This window comes from Ylistrum balloti, unplaced genomic scaffold (genome assembly GCF_031769215.1).
Source record: "Ylistrum balloti isolate Yb309-2 unplaced genomic scaffold, AGI_CSIRO_Ybal_v1 Utg369784, whole genome shotgun sequence".
In the NCBI taxonomy this organism is placed as follows: Eukaryota; Metazoa; Mollusca; class Bivalvia; order Pectinida; family Pectinidae; genus Ylistrum; species Ylistrum balloti.
In genome coordinates, this window is record NW_026781971.1 from 169,483 (window position 1) to 183,677 (window position 14,195).

Below are 14,195 nucleotides of genomic sequence, written 5' to 3' on the forward strand. Positions count from 1 at the left end.
ACACCTCCACATATTAGTGAAAATGTATTGAAACATTGAAAATTTTGAAAGGTTTTAATATCTTTACAAAGGTACGTCTACCAGATATGGAGTTCTTTATAAACCTTGGAGATTGGCCATTAGAGAAAAAATCTGCAAGTGACTCACCACTTCCAATTATATCCTGGTGTGGTTCAGCAGATTCCCGTGACATTGTCCTACCTACCTACGATATCACTGAGGCCACCTTGGAAATGATGTCACGGTTAGTCAGTTAACAAAATCTTATATTTCTGCCCAGATTTTTACTAGTCCATGATAATCCAGTCCCCATTTATTTATCTTTTGATAGGTGGAAACAAAGAACAAAAAATTGGTTTGTAGTTGTAAAATGAAAACATGTATGTGGTGTACTTATTTGGTATCATATCTGGTCAATTTATTCTATTCTATTTTTATTGTCCTTCAAATTCAATATTTTATCAGTTACCTTTCATTTTCCTTGAGATTTTGAACACAAATTTTATGTGTGATTCCATCATAAGAGGAATGATATAAGAACCAATCATTTAATAATCAGACTTAATGATATTGAAATGGTATGATGATCTCTATATTGTGTGTGTGTATTTTGTTCAAGGGTGACCCTGGATGTCCTCTCAGTACAGGGAAACACTGGTGTAACTTGGGTCAACAAAACTAACCAGGCATTCTGGAGGGGTCGAGACAGCCGGCAGGAACGGCTCAATCTTGTCCAGTTATCTCGTCGAAAACCACACCTTCTAGATGCAGCCCTGACCCATATGTTCTTTTTCTCAAAGGATGAAAATAAATATGGTCCTCTTGTCAAAACTGTTCCGTTCTTCGAATTTTTTAAGGTATGTCATTAATAGCTTTAAAATACTCTTCAAAATTTGCACGGTCCATAAACACTGACACTTATGCTTTCTATCAGAATATGACCTAAAAAAATTGCTGCTTTTATATTTCTTCCACCAATTTACATGTCTATTGGTGTAGAACATGTCTAGAAAAGAATTGATGATAAATAAATTACCTTATAAAGAAAATCATTCTACAATTTTTTTTTTAATTTTAGATAATCAAACTAGAGCTAACTATGTCTTTTCATGGGCAGGAGGAATGCTGATTGTAGACTGAGCTAAACAAAATCATTAAAACATGGCATGGACCAGCTGTTGAATTTACAAGGTAACCGTTGCTTTTATTGTTTAACAGTACAAGTACCAGATCAATATTGACGGGACAGTGGCAGCCTACAGACTACCATACCTGCTTGCGGGAGATTCTTTAGTGATGAAACATGAATCTAATTATTATGAACACTTCTACCGTGACCTGGTACCCTGGCAACATTATGTGCCCTTCCAGCTTGACCTTGGTGACCTCGAGAGGCGCATTCTGTGGGCAAAAAAGAATGATGATGAGGTAAAGAAGATAATGAAAAAAAAAATTCAGTTGATTTTTTTTTTTTTTTTTTCAAAAACCTTAGTTGAAAAGAATTTTTTAAACAAGTAATGCAAATCATATTCATTTTGACTAAATGCAATCCAAAACACTTCTTACCTTGCTCAGAAAAACAAAAGCAAGAAGGGACAGAATTTGTCAGAAAATAAAATTCATCGTGATAATAGCATACAGCAGTACACATTGATTTTTTATCGAATTGGAATGAGAATTTCAAAGTTCAAGTCCTGGGAAAGAGAGTAAGATGAATTTGTCATGGCTGCCTTATCCGCAGAAGTAGATAATCCTTAATAACCTATCTCAAGAGTAAGACAAAGAAGACGAGATCGTATATACCTATAGGCTAATTTGTAATAGGATTATTATATAAAACTTTGCACAATATGTATAGTCAAACCTTGTTATCATGAACTTTTATAACTCAAAAATTCTGTTTAATGCCAAATTTTTCACTTTTATAAACCTTTGATCTAATTTGAATTTCAACTTTGAAATACCGAAGTTCATCTGTATATTTTTACAACAACAGGTTGTGTGATTTCGCTCTCAGACATTGTGTAAAGATGCTAACAGTTGGATAACTATATGATAGTAGCTGTATGTACTACTTTCCATAGTAGGATATGACCTTTCAGTATTTGATTGGTTGAGATTTTGAACTTGACTGAAAGGTCAATTCATGTACTTGCAGAAATTAAACATGCAATAAGTACTTCAGGAAAATTGGAATTTTCTATGGATTTTTATCAATTTGAAAATGATGACACTATTATCACTTGTTATGAATTATAATATTTCAACTTCAACATATACCTGAAATTATCACTTTTGCAGTATTAATTAGTAACATAGAGTAAAGATAACTCAATCCAACAGGTCGGGGGGCAGGTTCCTCAAAATTTATTAAGGTAGTCGAGTATCCAGACGGGCGGCGATGATACTGTAATCCACTACTAAAGACTACGGCGTTGGCTCTATATCTTCATAGATTAATTAGTAACATATTACAACAGGTCATCAATCATAACTAAAGTCTGTAACTCATTGTCCACAGATATAATTACTGAATGAATAAGAATGAATGGAGAACTTTTCTCTTTCTTTCAGGCAAAAAAGATATCAGTGAATGCTCGACAGTTTGTGAGGGATAACATTATGCCAAGAGATATCCTTTGTTATCATGGTAAAGTTTTTAAGGTAAGGATTATTTCCAATAGCACAGTCATTGTGCCTTTATTTGCTATAATATAATTCTCCCTGTTCTTGAAAGACATTGTTAAAGGTTAAATTACATGCAAGTTGAACAGGTGGTTAAGCATATATACTCTTCCCATCAGGCAAATTTAGATCAAAAGTGTTAAAATTCCCATACGAATGGCAATTACAATCTGTCAAAGTGATGATCTAAATTTACTTAGTGGGTGTGAAGGTTCACTGAATAATAATGAAACCTACAATGAAATATACATGTAGTATAATGATGGTTAATCTGATTAAAATCAGATCTCTAATTTCACTTTTTCCCCATCTATTACTGTCCAATGGAATCGTGTTTTTCTCTGATGCTAAGGAAATTAATGAACTGGTGCTAAAAGGTGACTGTAATAGACATGACATAACAATATGCTTTAAACATTTTTAATTTTTAGCCCACCATCATCGTATTTCTTGAGAAGCACTGGCTGGATACTCTCAAATATATTATGCAGGTTCACCTTGGTCCCTAGTGGTGCATAGTCCATTTTGGGTCTGATCAATAACAGAGAATAGCTTACAGGTGGTCGTCTTCATTTTTGACAGTCATGTTTTGTTGTTGCTGTCAGGTGAGGTGCTAGATGGACGACATTCCAGTGTTATGTGTAGGTTCCCATTTAGTCCTGGGTTATGCATGATTCATTTTCAGACTGATCAAACACACAAAACAGCTGATGCACAGCCATCTTAATTTTGACAGTCATGGTTTATTGCTATTTCTAGTGAAGTACTGAAGTAATATTTCTCAGATTTCATTTATAGCTTCTTTTTTGTCCCTCTAGTTAAAAAAGATATTTTAAAAAAAAGAGAGAGATTTTCATCGTATTTTTTCAAAGTTGCATTACTATCTTTAAAAGTACCACTTTAAGCTTACCAGACCTGAAGGGCCAAGTGAACTTATGACATGATGCTCTACCTGTCCATCCATCCATCCATTCAATGCCAACTCTTCTATTTGAACAACTTCTTCTGAATATCTACTAGACCTAGAATCAAGATGTTTGGCTGAAATCATCCTGGGATAAAGACAAAGTGTATGAAAAAATTGTTGTTGAATGATATTTAAGGTCAAAGGGGTCAAAGTTGTCAAACCACTTCCTTCTGTTTAAGCCAACAGCTTATAATTACGATATTTGACAGGTAGATTCCAAGAATGAAATTCAAAATTGTTTGGAAAAAGAAAAGATCTTGACCAATTCCCAAGGTCAAAGGGTAAAATTTCTGAAGAACTTCAACTGGCTTGATTTAAGCTCCCTAGAAATTATGTATTTTTGTTATATACGTCCCATCTTGGAATATGCTGATATAATCTGGGGTAACTGTACCCAACAAGATTGACAGGAACTTGAGAAACTTCATACTGAAGCTGGCAGAATCGTGACTGGAGCAACCAAATCTGCTTCATCCAATTCCATTATGCTTGAAACAGGATGGGAAACTTTGGCACATAGGTGTTACAAGCATAGAATGTTAACTTCATACAAAATATTTCATGGTGCTGCACCATTATACTTACAAAATTTGCTTCCTCCTATGATAGGAAATGCCCAAAATTATAATTTAAGGACCAATTCAAATATTTGCACTTGCCAGCAAGTAGGACAAATATCTATATGAACTCTTTTTTACCTACTGCTATCAGGGAATGGAATGGCATACCAAATAACATAATTAACTCTCCAACTTTGAATACTTTCAAAAAATAGCTCCGCAAAGGCGGGCAATACCCCATAGCCATATTAAAAAGTTGGGTGAAGGGCTGAGATTGTGAAGAACCTCTATGGGCTGTGTAGGTCCATAGGCCCAACATGCCCAGCGAAAATGGTGATCGCCGGTGATGTTGTTCTTGAGATAATGAGCGGAATGCAAATTCAAGATGGCGGCTGTAACCGCCATATTGGATATCGGGCGACGACGAAAAACAATAGGGTTGTGTAGGTCCATAGACCCAACATGCCCAGCGAAAATGCTGATCGCGGTGATGTTGTTCTTGAGATAATGAGCGGAATGCAAATTCAAGATGGCGGCAATAACCACCATATTGGATATCGGGCAACGACGAAAAACAATAGGGTTGTGTAGGTCCATAGACCCAATATGCCCAGAGAAAATGGTGATCTCCGGTAATGTTGTTTTTGAGATAATGAGCGGAATGCAATTGTGGATGGACGGACGGACGAACGGACAGCTTGACAGATGGCTCGACAGACGGACAGACGTCGTGCGTGATTACAATACCCCACACCCTTTCGGGTTGTGGGGTAAAAACACCTAGATAAACAAATTATTAAACCTCTATATTACTTTGTTGGTGAATGCTGGGCTCAGGTACTGCACACTCGTCTTCGTCTTGGATGTAGCTCTCTCAATTATCATCTCTATAATAATCATGTTTCAGATACAGATCTGTGTGTATGTGAGCAGGTTGAAACTCCTTATCATTATCTGATGCAATGTGTACGCTATAATGGAGCTAGAGAAAATACCCTAGATACATTAAATTTTAATTTGTCACTGGAATTACTCATTCATGGTAACCCAACCTGTCTCAAGATGATAATATCATTATATTTGAAAAGGTACAAAGGTACAATGGAGTTTCTTTGTGCTCTCTTTACCTCTTCCTTTCTCCTATCTTACCAACTTATGTTATCTTCTAATGGTTTACATATGAACGGTCAGTGTTTATCAGTGAATGTTAATTTTAAAAAAAAATCTTTCAATGTGTTTAAGTAAATTGTGCTATTGTAACTGTTTTATATTGGAGATGGCTTAATATAAGATTTATGATCTTGTTGCCAGATCCAATTTCAATTTTATAATTTGTGTATGTGTATGTTGTAAATGAAAATCTGAAAATAAAATATTGTTTAAACCAATGGCTTGGTTTAATGAACCAAAAGGCTGAAATTTAGCTGGTAAGTTTCCTAAATGAAAACCAGGTGAAGATTAGAAAATGAAATGTCATAGGGGGTCAGATTTGTTAAAGCCTTCAAACAATTTCTTTATAATCAAGCAAAATGCCTAAAATAATGATAGTTGACTATGAGTAGGTTCCTGAGATGAAGCTCAACAAAGGTCTCAGGATTCCTTAAAATCTTCTAATGAACAAAAATTACTCTGAATCATGATATTTGGTTGATAACTTCCTGAATTAAAGCCCATCAGATTTTATGAACAGAAATGACCTTGAACAATATTCAAAGTCACAGGTGGTGAAATTTGTTGAGACTTTCAAATGACTTTTTCTCATTAGCCAAGACTTTAAATGTCAATGATGTGAAATGTCAAAGTTTTTTGTATGGGCAGGTTTAAATACCAGGCAAATGATGCATGTCCATTTGGCCTTTTAATGTAATGAAACCCACACACATTCGGTATTAGGTTTTCAGTGGTGGATATTTGTTGCTGTTACATTAATGTCATCATCCTGACTTTTTAGCAATGCTGTTCAGCAAATCTGATTACTCTTTTCCTTATATTTTTTGGATGGTTGGGTGGCGTAGTAGTAACACGCTTGTCCTTTACCTAGCAATCCTGAAATGGATGTGAAAAGGTATGGGGGGCACTTGCCTGACCACATCAGTTTAAGCTGGGTTCTCCATTGTCCTATTACAATAAAACCCCTTGCAATCTTACATCCAGGCCAACAGGTATTACTGGTGTAAGCTGAAATAACTTGTCTGGCAATTGTTGTAAAAAAAATAAAGTTTATATTTATATACTTAATTTCCTATGCAACTTTCTGAAACATGGCAGCACATTTTTGATAGGCTGTTCAAAGTTTGATCCTGGGTCATCAAAACAATGAAACAAGGTATAAAGTATGAAGTGAGATGAGAGATCACAGTCTAATCCTAGTATATGGTAGTACACCATTTTTCTATGTATCTGCACTGATCTTCAAGTTTTCAGAAAATACATGTCATGTGTTGCAACAATCAAATCATTTGTTAAGTAGAGCTATTTCTGTGACACAGATGTTGGAGAATGGAAATTGATAATGTGTGATACAGGCACATTAGTCGTCTTGTATAATTGCTACATCTGAACATATGAATTTGAGGACCTTTTCAATGTTTTTTTTTCATCCCTTCTCCATCTGATTTTCAAATAGGAATATGCAAAGAGGCAGATGAAGGCTCCAAAAGAGGCTGACAATACCTGGGATGTAGTAGACCAGCCAGCATCGAACTGCGACTGTAAAAGGTTGAAGCCTGTAAAGGTGGGTTATTATTGATCATGTAAGGAGGGGCAGCAGGGCTCAGGTTATGTGCCTAGTGTCAGAAGAAATCCACTTGACATTCTGATAAGTTTACACCACTTACATATCAGTAATAGCTAAATATTTTCCCCTCCATTTATCAAATTTATTATCCATATTTTTTCCAAGCATTTGCAAATTTTACTACAAAACAAGAAAGTTTTTTCATAGACTAAGTGCTTTTAAAACTAAGTCACTTTGCAAAGTCTTTCTTTGAATATTTACAATATTCAAGGGAAAGATGTAGTGCAAGTATCAAAATTTCACACAGCGCTGGGATATGTTTAGATAATGTGTCCTTTTCAATTTTAACTCAGGTTGAGAAATGGATAGTTAGCCCGAGTACTGCCTCGGGTAGACTGTAATACAGTTTGTCAGGGGTATCTAATGAAATAATTTCAAATTTGTACAATGTGCAATCCTGAAATATGTGTCACATATTTTAATTATGTCCCCCAAACGAAATCTGTTGCATTATATCATTATTACCTCTACAGTATATACAATGCTGTTTTGCATTTTCTAAATCACATATTTGTGTGCAATTACTTTTCATTGGTTAATTTAGGTCATTATTTAGACTGTAGGTTTACAATCTTTTTAAGGGTATGGCATCAATGCTGAATTGAGGCTGGAATTTTTTGTTTTGTTTTGTTTTTTTTTTAATTTCAATTGTAAGAAATACCATGCTAATCACAAGTCAAAAGTATATATTCCTTGATTTAAGAATACTCCTTCATGTCTAGTTTTATATTTATTTGTTTTGATTTTCAGAAATCCAAAGAGGAATTGTGATGACATTTGTTGCAAAGTACCAATTACCAGCCATTTTCATTTCACAAATATCGTCAGAAACTGAATATCTTTACAGATAATATTTTCACCTTTGCGTTAGAAGAGTATCAGTATGCTTGAGAAAGAGGCTTTGATTGGATGAGAAAGTTATTTATTTTGTTTAGAGTTGTTAAATATTATCATAGCAAATTGTCCTTAGTCATTTATTTTTGTACTTTTAGCCTGAATGCAATTACCTCATGATAAAAAACTATCTACCACTGTTGAAACTGTCAAAATGCAATCCAGCTTTCTCTATAGTATGATTTGTTAGATATATTTTGAGCAGAACAGAACTGTTTTTTATCAATAATGGGTTGTTTTTTTTTATGGTCAACAGCTCAGATAATCAGAGTATATGTTGAATGCACATCAATAATCTGAATATAATTTCACTGCACACTAGTCACATGTCTGTCAAAATATCTAATGTCTGGTATAGGAGCCAGAGGAAACTCAGCCTGTAATCAATTATTTTCATATTTCTTTAAAATATTCAGTCTGCCATCAGCGGTTTCCTGTTACCTTAAAAGTATTGTGGATGGAAACGAACAGTGAAATTTTAGAAAACATTTTATGATGTTGGAATGATACTTTAAACCTCAGGTCTGTAATTACGAGATTTTGTGTCTACCAGGTAGTCTTTGTATAGATTGAATAACTGAAGCCTTCTGTATATTCTAGTTCAACTTTGTTTTGTTGGAACAATCATCCGTCCCCTTGTATTACACAAACCTGGCTAATATATGTGTATATATACACACACCCATAATTATTACACTGACTTCTTGGCATGAAAATATGCAAATGTAGGTTTTGAAGTTTTTAAGTAATACAGTTCCTTAGGTGATGCAGCAGATTATTTTGTTTTGCTTTTTTTTTTTTAATACATTACTGCTTTATTTTTCTGATTCAGACGAGTGCAGTTTCACAAGGTGATATTATGAAAAAGAAAAAATGTTAATGTTGATATTGATATCCAGGAAGGATATTTCACTGTACCACACAGTCTGCATCTTCTAATACTCTGCTTTATCTGCATGATATTTCAGCGATTATGTGACTACATCCATCTTATAACACTAGTGTGACATCACATGAAGGTTACAGTGGTGAAAATTGTATCTTCCAAACTGAATATTTTCATAAGAATAGGAGGGATGTAGTTATTATAATCTTATACTGTACCCATTTTACAACAAATTTATTTGCTTGTCTTAATATTACTGGTAATATGAAATTTCAAGGTTTGTGTCATATCAAGTTCATGATGTCTCCCTTGATTTTTATTTTCTTTTTCCCCCAACCCCATTACAACACTTGGGAGTGTGCTTGAAATAGATAGTTTAATCATGTTTTGGAATGTTATCCAAAAGGCTTTTCATTTTTTGTGAAATACAGTACATTTTGAACAAAAAACAATCTTCAGTTCAAATTTGTTATCTAAAACCTGCATATTTTTTTTTCTTTTTACAAAAGTATATAATATTTTCGAACAAGCTCTGAAATCAGGATTGGACATGAAGAGTATATGCAAACTGCCCGTTAGGTCAACATAGGCACAGCACTTCTCTCTAGGCCAACCAGTGATTTTTTTTTATATAGCTTCAAAATTTAAGTAAATACATTTAATATTTGAAGCTGACATCTTTATTCTTTGTTTAGTGACTTAAAATTATGATATTTTATTCAATATTCTGAAAAGTTAAGTTTGCACTGTTGATTTGAAAGTTAAACGATATTTGATTGAAGTCCAATAGATTACTAGTCCAATGTTAATCGTGTTCAGTTGATATTTGTTATTACCCCGTTATATACATATTTATTATTATATACAAGTTATTCTATTATCTATATATTTTATTATGTTTTGATATTTACGTTGCTAATTCCCTTTGATTGACCACACTTATTCCATTATGTTCCATGGCTATCCTTTCAAAAAGTACACATTCATTCTCAGAAATTCTTTATTTCTTTAAAAAATTAATCAAATTTGCTCAAAATACTTTAAATTGATTCTTTTGACTGATCAGGACATGAAGGATGATTTAAGAGTTAATCATCTGATCTAGTAATATTTTATATGTGAAGCCTGAGGATGATTATTAATTTTGTTTGGATGTTGGGAGAATAAATCGAAAAAATAATGATCATGATCCAACTTCGTAGATTATATCCAGAGTACTTAAATGACATTAGATAATCTAGTTAATTACAGGCCTCATGGACCACTTGTTTAAGAGACATTTGACATGGAATCCAATGGTAATATCCACTTATTGGGTTTGTGCTTGTATTGATTTTATACCAAATTTTCAAACCGAGCCCGTAGTAATTTATTTAAATTGTGAGGAAGATTGTATTGTATGACATGATACAGAAAGAAAGTGTATGCTTTAGCTCTTTTGATATTGAATATAAACTACTCTTGTGACATTGTAAAAATACATAACTTAGCGATCATGATGTTTTAGCAATTTTTTTAACTGAAAGCCTGGTGCAGAATATGATTGTACTTACTGCTGTTTTACATGCCTCTTATATAGCAATTATTGTGGATGCATTGATTTTATCACTGAGCTAATGTGCAAAAAGGTTAATTTGCACTTAAATTTGATTTTGCCAAATTAAGTATGTTTACATTAGCTTACAATATTCATAATTTACTTTTGCCATACAACTTCTCTTATTCTGTAGATCATTTATGTATGTTTTATATGTATGTAAACCTTTAGTTTCATCAATGAATTATTTTCATATTAGTAAATTTGTCATTTGATATATTGTGAAGTTAAATATAGTTAAAAGATTTTTCATTATTACAACCCAGTATCAGAGATAGACATGTCTTACTGTTGTTTGTTATCATTTAACCATCGCCTTTTTCCATCATCTAGACACCCCAACTTACAGAGGAGTAGAAAACTCTGCAAAGGATAAATTGCACCACTTTGTTCAATGGTGGTCAGAGTTAAAAGGTCAAAGGTCACACCTGGCTGTAATTGATGATTCATGAACCAAGTTTATGACATACACTATTTACTGATGAAAAGAAAAAAAAGGAATTTTGATTCATATTTAAAAATTTTCTTTTAATGTTTTTACTAACATTTAATTTTGTTTTTATATATACAGTGTATAATAAATTACGAATTCCCCTCTAGTATCTTACATATTGGCCCGTAAACTTCCAGACACAAAATTAAACACTCTCTCAGTCCACATTCAAATACATTTCTGAAGAACAGGATGGAGAATAGAACTGACAGTACAAAGTAAACTGAACAAAAGAACAAAGCATATTTACTATTAATATAACAAGATTCTAAATTCTTAAAAAATGCCTAGCCATAAGCTATAGTGCAGAAATAACCTGATGAAGTGATCACTTCATGATTTTACACAGAAAATAAGGAATCAATAATCATACTGAAGAAACAATGCTTATAATACATAGTTCAAGTATTGCATGGATAATGATCATGGAAAAAAGACAATTTCTGATTATAATGTGCCAAACACCCCCTGAAAGTAAAAGCAGTTGATGCCAGTCAATTGTTTAAACTCACTTTTAAAGAAATGTTTGCATTGTATTGACATCATAAAGATGGGATTTTTTTAAAAAGTTTTTTTTTTTTTGCACATTTGAAATTGTTGACAAACCTAGTGTGAAAATCAAAAGGATACTTGAATATGAAAATTCTAAAGGATAAACATGTAGCAGTTAAAGAAAGATTTGATCTAATTAAAAACTTAAAGTATATATTAAATCGACTAATCTGATAGTAACAATTGCAGGTAGAAAAAGAAATATTTTCCATTCTCAACTTTGACATTACTGTCACAAGCTCCTGATGATACATACCAGATGCCACACCCACAAGTGTTGATATTCAATCAGTAATGCCACATTTTATACAGTCTTGACCATAAAGATGACAAAACACATCCATTCACACACACACACACACACACACACACACACACACACACACACACACACACACACACACACACACACACACACACACAAACATACACATACACACAACACCTCTACATAGAGTTTAAAAATGCAAGCAAACACATCAGAAATTGACCGCAGTAAAACGTTTTTCATATGCCATACATATATAATCTATTATTGCAGTTGCATTTATCCAGAATTTTATTATTTTCTCACAAAGACATGTTTTGAGTAAAAAGAAGACCCTCTATGGTACTTTCCTCTTCAATCAATCTCCATGGCAGAAATCCATTCAATCATGAAATGTTATATTTCTTATTTGTAAAACATTTTGTGCACATGAATAGATTTATTTCTAATACAAGTATCAGAAAGGCAGTTGTATAAATATACAAAACCTACCTCCAGGTAACATTTTTAAACGAATCACATCTAAAAATAACCTCCACAGAAGGCTTAGAGAGACACAAAGGCTTTTTAGCATTGTTACAAAAAAAATTCACATTTATTTGAAATACTTGAGGAAGATGGCACCTTAACAATGCAGCTTCAGCTGAAGATATGGTTGTTTATAATATTTTTCAGTTATACATTATGATTCTGTCTTGGAAACATGCATTAAAAATAAGATTCACTATTTCAACAAGATTTTGTATAATTCTAAAGAATTTGAACAGTCTATAATGGAAAATACGCAATTTTCACAAAAACAATCTGTTTTACCCATTTTTAAACATGTACATACACAATAGTTGAAAGCATGCAAAACACAACATTCAATTGGATTCAAACCTATTATTATAAAAATCAACCTTGCATTCAAACGCACAAGTTTTTTCTGTCACTATTTAAGAACACTCAAGCAGGTTAAGAAAACTTTGATCGTTTGTGCAATACAACAATGATTTTTCAGAAGAAAAATAAGGATTAATATAAGCTTGATTGGTACACCCCTTATAAGAAATGACTAAACTTTAAAGCACATCACTATTGGATATGCTTGTGATTACAATAAATATTATCATAATAACTAGATACTGAATGTCATAGCAGAATTTACATGGTATAATTGTAGTATCATAATAAACAAATCAGCTGTGATGATTTTGCTAAAAATCAAGACACTTTTAATCAGGACATAAAAAATAAAGAAATATCAGATATTCTTTGTTTTTTGAAAATTAACTGTTACATTTTATTGAGTTGAATGATAGCATTGATATTGCACAAGTGAAAATATGAAAGTTTCCACCCCACAAGATGAATATAACATTTATTCATTAAGATACAAAAAAAAAAAAAATTCAATTTATTTCATTTTTCTCACATGTCACTGTTGCAAGATTGAATTTGCCCATCTGTCTATTTGCGGGCTCTGTTATCATTACTACACCACATCATACACAGTAATTTAAATATAAGTCTTCAAATAATTCAAAATAAGACAGGTATCTACAACCAATGTGATAGTAATTAAATCAAGACCTGCCTGGATCAATACAATATTGTTATGATGTTCGAATTTTATTGGGCTATATTTTCACAATCTCAATCAGAGTTGTCATTCCTTACTGGTACAGCAATGTATTCTGGGAAAGCTTGATATTTTCACTGCAAATATTGTGATATGATAAGATAAAAAATGAGTGAAAACATCAAAATCGGTCATTTTTTCTTAGTGAAAATATTACTTTTTCACAATTAAAATGTAATAAATTGGTCTATGAGTAGAATTTCGAGTGATAAACCGTCAGATCATGTTACCAGGGAATATTTCACCTTTGAACTATATTCTTATTGAAAGATGTGTAAAAATTGTGAAATTTCATATGATGCAAGAGTTGGCTAAATCTGTTTCATGTGCAGATAATGTTCATGTATGTGCAACACCGGTGTGAGTTTATATAGCTATGAATAAATTTAGTTTATTTTCGTATCAATTAAGATTGAACATGAACTCATTCTCACAGACATATGAAATTCGACACCCAAATCTGATCGTTTTCATACTTATAGAGTGCAATATCTAGCGAAAGACTTGTTAAAGAATTCAATAGGAAAATCACACAAATAACTCTTCCCAATGCGTTAGGACTATGATAGAAGTGGTTGTCAATTACTGATGATGATCCTCATAAAGGGCAACAGTTTGTGTCGGACAGGACCATCCAGTAAAACATTTATATTTAATATTCTACTTAAGAGAATCTTTAGCCTTTTCCTTATTTCATCAATATTTACTTCACTCAAAACCATGCACATATATACACCCGTACTCAGAGCACCATTTCTACAACATATCTCAACAATGATATCTTTACTATTTTGTAAATAATCTAATTTAAACTTCAAATTCCAGATATGTCTGGATAAAAATATTTAAATGCATATTTCTACCATCACACC

The 14,195-nt window shown here is 32.7% G+C and overlaps 1 protein-coding gene across 1 annotated transcript in view; it reads left to right on the top strand.

Moving 5' to 3' along the window:
* Positions 1 to 10,535, top strand: part of LOC132544227 (protein O-glucosyltransferase 2-like) — a 39,598-nt gene extending 29,063 nt beyond the window's left edge. Inside the window, exons 5-10 of the mRNA XM_060207799.1 lie at positions 72 to 244; positions 620 to 857; positions 1,219 to 1,428; positions 2,575 to 2,664; positions 6,839 to 6,946; positions 7,760 to 10,535. Coding sequence (XP_060063782.1) covers positions 72 to 244; positions 620 to 857; positions 1,219 to 1,428; positions 2,575 to 2,664; positions 6,839 to 6,946; positions 7,760 to 7,780 — 840 coding nt within the window. The 3' untranslated portion in view covers positions 7,781 to 10,535. The remainder of the gene's footprint in view (positions 1 to 71; positions 245 to 619; positions 858 to 1,218; positions 1,429 to 2,574; positions 2,665 to 6,838; positions 6,947 to 7,759) is intronic.
* The last annotated feature ends 3,660 nt before the right edge of the window (positions 10,536 to 14,195 follow it).